Source organism: Anopheles darlingi, chromosome 3 (assembly GCF_943734745.1).
Source record: "Anopheles darlingi chromosome 3, idAnoDarlMG_H_01, whole genome shotgun sequence".
Lineage (NCBI taxonomy): Eukaryota > Metazoa > Arthropoda > Insecta > Diptera > Culicidae > Anopheles > Anopheles darlingi.
The window spans coordinates 59,424,542-59,429,541 of NC_064875.1; the positions used below are offsets into that span (position 1 = coordinate 59,424,542).

The following is a 5,000-nucleotide window of genomic DNA, read 5'->3' on the forward strand; positions in this document are numbered from 1 at the left end:
AGCGAGTCGACGAGCAGATCGAGAAACTGCGGATTGCGTATCAGATCGATGGGCGGTGGTTCCGGGGACGAGTAGTTCCGGTACAGCACCGTTATGTCTGCCGGATTGAGCGTGTTGCGGGACAACATCGAGGTGAGCGCCTCGCACGCCTGCGGATGGCGCGAAGACCCGTTCAAGGCCATCGTGATGGGCGTGACGTTGTGATTGCTGTCACATATTAAAAAAAGAAACGAGAGTCGAGTGTTAAGTTGAGCAGAGGATCACTTGGATCACTACCACGCAAAAGTGGAATACTTACTTCTTGAGCGCGTACTTTGTTATCTCCTGCGAAAGTCGCTTCATGATGAAGCCCCCCTTCGGTTCCTGGGACAACACCTGTATCAGTACCTGGCTGTACACGTACGTGTGCTGCCCGTGGCACACCATCTTGGCACACTCCTCGATCGTACCCTGCCAATCCTCCGGATGGTTGAGAAACTTGGTGATCGAGGCCTTGAGCACACGCGAAAACACCTCCGTCTGTTGGGCCGCCGTCGAAATGGAAGTGATCTCACTCTGGAAGCCCGCATCCGAGATGAGCTTGATCGTAAAGTTCAGCATCAAACAGTCGGGATACTCTTCGGCCAGCCGGTAGATCAACGATCGCCACGTATTGTGCTCGATCATCTCCGTTAACCAGCCCGGCGTATCACCCTCCTCGGTGAAGATCTTGTCGGCCTTCTTCGGATCGAACGTTTTGATGATCATGTCCTTCAGGTGGTTCTCCACCATCGCCTGCACATCCTTGACACCGACGCCCGCCATAATAAGCCACTCGGCTAGCAGGTTCGCCATCTGGGCCATTGCCCGGTAGTGCAGCGATACTTCGTTGATGAACTGTTCCGGTGTACCACCGGCCTGGAAGTAGCGCTTCAGCAACCCGAAGATTGTCGGCTCCATGATGTAGTCCGGTGTGGCGAACGTGGTCAGACACTCGCGTAGCACCTCCTGCGGATTATCCAGCTGCTCCTCCAGTCCATCGTCCTAAAAGAGAACGACCCTCATTAATGGCCGCGTGAGGTTGGGTTTTTTGCCAAAACCGTCCACTCCACTTACCTCGGCGTCGGGTTTCCGGCCGACCCAGGCCTCGTCATCGTACTCTTCCTCCATCCCGGGTCCGGTACGCCAAAACGAAGCGCCGTAATTACTCCCGCTGTACGATGCGCGTTACCGCGGTTCTTTGAGGTTACAGCTGAGTGGCGTGTAGCATGCGGCACTAGCGCCCACCTTTTCGATCAAGCGGCACTAATATTAACTATCGTAGTAGTCTATAACTTATCATAAACTAGCATGAAATTTTAGAAAATTATTCTACTTTCGCACACAAAATTTTCGGCTGGCTGTTTGCGTTCTGTCAAACACGCGATAGCTTATTAATCCATAACAACTCTACTATAATGCCTTTATATGACCAACTATCGTTAGGCCATATACCGCTAACTGAGTCTCGGTTATACGTGCACTTGGTTGATGTTGATTTCTACCAACCTTGGTTTACTCTGGTTGCACAAATCGTTTGTTGATATTGCGGCAGCCGTAAGAAAATTTACAAATTTGAAACGGGCCGGTGTTGCTGGAAAACCCAAGAGATTCGAAATGATTCCCTTCTTTCCCTCGCTGCAACCATCGACGACATACAACTTTTGGTTTTCCGTTAACGATGCGTACGATGACGATACAGAGGTTAGCGCAATGGAATCGGACCACCAGGAATGGGTAAGCAATCCGTTTTGAGTTGTTTTGCGATTGAACCTCATCTTTCGTTCCCTTCCCATACGATACACGCAGCTGAACCGGATTGCACAGATCGGGCTAGATCTAACGCCTATCGGTAAAAGCTCGAGCGAACAGATGGAAAACATGGACACGGAAGATGAGGATGGTAAGCGTTGAGACGGTTTTCGATCGAATGTTTACTCATGTCCTGCGGTTCACGGTATGTACCGGATCAAATTTTAGCGAACGATGAAAGCGATGACACCGATAACTCCGACGAAGATGATGACGATATGGATGACATGAACGGGCGCGATAATCTTCCGGATCCCATCGACGAGGCGCCAGGATACGTGGTTGATGATGAACTTTAAGTAAGATTTCGAATTTGACGGGAAGGGCACGTTTAATGACTTGTATCAAATCATTATTTACGGAATGTCTCGGTATCTTCAATTGAGAAATATATAACAGTATAATATTCAAAGCCCGGTTCTGACATCAAACATTGCTTCACTACAATACCTGCCCTCGAACGATGACTTATGCAGGAATAGGTTGCTGCGTAGGATCAGAAACGTGGATTTTTATCCAACAACGGTTGCTGCTTGTGATATTCAAACGGCCCAAAGAAGAAAATACATACAGGTGATTATTAGTTCGTTCGTACCTTTTTTTGTACCGTCTATATTTTTCACCGTTTATCGTTTACCACACGCTATGAATAAGTGTCTACATGCTAAATAATAACTTCCCCTCTCCACAAACGGGAAAGGATGATAAGCAGAATAGTAAAAGGTACGACACTGTTCTCTTGCCACTAATGTAATGTTCCATTCATCGCTGCTATTCACAGGACATGGTTAACATCAGAATGGAGCAACAGAACAGTGTTTATGAGCGTCCTTTTGATCGAAAAATGGTCGTGGATTTATAACGAAACTTATCTACTCGAAGTGTTTCGCCCCGTAAAACGAGCTCATTGTTTGTATCGGCATTGAACCATTCTTTTGAATACGGTACCCTTAGCCAACACATGGGACCGTTGATGGGCACATGGTAGTACCAATGACTCGAGCTTAAAAGAGTGTAGAGTTTGGACAAATGCTTTCACGTTCAGTGGCCGTTTCTCCCGTATAAAGTAGGGTTTCTGTCGCAACCATATATCCGAAACTCTCGCAAGGGACTGTATTTTAAATGTGTTTCCATTTTACTTTTAGAGATTCATCCCTCTACATATTGCAGACGAATCATTGAAAACAAACAAAAAAGGATGTTCCCCACCGCGAAAATACTCCCCGCCTTTTTCGGTTCCGGATGTCAAGACTCGTCGTCGTAGCGGCGTTCACTCGTGGTCACTTCTGTTGTAAAAGCAAATACTACACGTTCGTAGGCGTTACCTTCGGGTAACATTCACTTACGCAAACCTTCTAGCTGCAAGCGTATGTCTCTTCCGGTATCGTCATCCATCCCAGACACACTTTGGTGGCACACTACCAACACACACACACACATGCTTGTGTCTAAACCAAAACTTTCCCGTTGATCGGTGTTCATTACTTCCGTTAAACTAATTCGCTGCTGCATTATGATTTTAGTAGAGTTTCTGGGTTACCTATTTGGGGGCTGCATCCGCGCCATTTGTTTAGTATTCATGTGACTTTGCTCCCTGCACTAGTAGTGCCACGATACTGCGAGACGCGTCGTAGTCGCAATACACTCCAGACAGGGAATGTCAAGCACGTCACCTTTTACTAAACTTGTGAGACACCACTCCAGGTAAGGGAGCAGGAGGGGCCTCACCTCTGTTCCAGTCGCTCCTCTAGCGACGATCGCGTGATCCACTGCGGCTACGGCGGTCACGCTCGCGGCTCATACTGCGACTGCGTGTTCGGGAACGGCGCGGGGAACGAGATCTGCATTAGAGAAGAGAAAAGAAGTGTACAAAACCAAACGAAGAACATAGATAGCACTCGGTATGTGTGCTGTACGTGTGTGTTCTAGACATTGGCAAGAATCAATGAAGGAAGGTGGGGGAGAGTAGCTAAATGATTAAAAGTCGTCGCATAGCATATCGCAGATGCTGAACCACTTCTCTTAGCAACTAAGTTACATAGCGCTTGACAAATGCAACAAACATCACCGCCCTCTTTTTGTTGCACTCGAATTTTGAAGCTCTTACCAGAAACCACGGGAAAATGGGTATAACATTTTTACAGCTGGGTCTGATTTTGGAAATATTTTACGTTTGCTGAAAACTAAGTTAAATGACATGCGTGTAGTAGCGCAAACACTATTCCTCCGTACAATTACGGTACATCTCGGTTGATCTTCTATATTCACTTGGCCGATTTGAAGATCGTAAGAGGCCAGACGTAGTAATGTCCAAGATGAACAAATTTGCGTTTGTTAACCGTCGTGACAAAAACAATACTTAATAAGTCACTTCTATCAGATCTTTATAGAAAAACAATAATTTTAAAATCCTTCATGCCGCTTGCTTTAATCGGTACCAAAACGGATAAATGCTGAGCATCTATTCCATCCCAACAACCAATAATTATTGATATGTCCCGGTTATCAATCTCGTCAAACATAGCAAACATAGGAAAAATTTCCACAGTCCTCCCAGAATGAAGGACACTCTGTCCAAGTCCAAGAAAACGCGTTCTTTTCATAGGCAATATTTAAATACAATCATAAATCGTAAGTAATGTTCAATTTGCTTTCCATGACAGCTAGACAGATAAACACACGCCCGCACGATCGTCTAGCTAAACATGAACGCCGCTAACACGGAATTACTAATTAAAAGGATGCCAAAGGGTCCTTCCGCGAAGAATCCCTGGCTCGTACAACTACTCGCTACTCCATGGAAGGGAGCCGCAAACGATATCCGAACGACAAACTAAAAACCAAAAAGAAATAAGCTAAGAAAACTACGAGGAACACACACCATGTTCTTACAACCGGTCCCCACTCACTGTACGGCACGCGAAGAAAACGCCAGGAGCGTCCAACGCCATTGTGAGGAAATACGAAAGTACGAAAGTAAACGGTAAATCATGAGATGAAAGGAAAAGTAAAAAAAATCAAAATCATACGTACATCCTACCTTTTCCAGAAACGGAAGAAGAGATGAGTAGAGAAAGCGAGCGCACACACGATGTGGAGCATTTTAAGATGTTTGGATGCGGCAGTAGGCGGTGGTGGTTGTGGTGGAAGTTGTGTGTAGTTCGTGGTGG

The 5,000-nt window shown here is 46.3% G+C and overlaps 3 protein-coding genes across 6 annotated transcripts in view; 1 reads left to right on the forward strand and 2 right to left on the reverse strand.

The window, feature by feature from the left end:
* Positions 1–1,386, reverse strand: part of LOC125956819 (negative elongation factor D) — a 2,354-nt gene extending 968 nt beyond the window's left edge. The window contains exons 1-3 of the mRNA XM_049689037.1: positions 1,096–1,386; positions 299–1,023; positions 1–207 (exon numbers count right to left, since the gene is read on the reverse strand). The exon at positions 1–207 is cut by the window's left edge and continues 968 nt beyond it. Of these exons, the coding sequence (XP_049544994.1) occupies positions 1–207; positions 299–1,023; positions 1,096–1,149 (986 nt within the window). The 5' untranslated portion in view covers positions 1,150–1,386. The remainder of the gene's footprint in view (positions 208–298; positions 1,024–1,095) is intronic.
* Positions 1,387–1,542: 156 nt separating this feature from the next.
* LOC125956716 (anaphase-promoting complex subunit 15) lies at positions 1,543–2,263 on the forward strand. Its single transcript, XM_049688832.1, has 3 exons — positions 1,543–1,755; positions 1,828–1,921; positions 1,999–2,263. Exons 1-3 carry the CDS (start codon positions 1,636–1,638, stop codon positions 2,127–2,129), a joined length of 345 nt encoding a protein of 114 aa, XP_049544789.1. The 5' UTR covers positions 1,543–1,635; the 3' UTR covers positions 2,130–2,263.
* Positions 2,264–2,921: 658 nt separating this feature from the next.
* The window catches only part of LOC125956715 (RNA-binding protein 1), a 6,535-nt gene continuing 4,456 nt past the window's right edge, over positions 2,922–5,000 (reverse strand). The window contains exons 5-6 of one of the 4 annotated variants that reach the window (XR_007469204.1): positions 4,871–5,000; positions 2,922–3,671 (exon numbers count right to left, since the gene is read on the reverse strand). The exon at positions 4,871–5,000 is cut by the window's right edge and continues 891 nt beyond it. Coding sequence is in view for 2 of the 4 variants with exons in the window: in XM_049688831.1 (XP_049544788.1) it covers positions 3,578–3,671 (94 nt within the window). In the remaining 2 variants the exon portion in view is untranslated. Of the gene's footprint in view, positions 3,672–4,863 lie in introns of all 4 variants that reach the window. The other 3 variants (XR_007469203.1, XM_049688831.1, XM_049688830.1) reach the window with 3 other exon arrangements.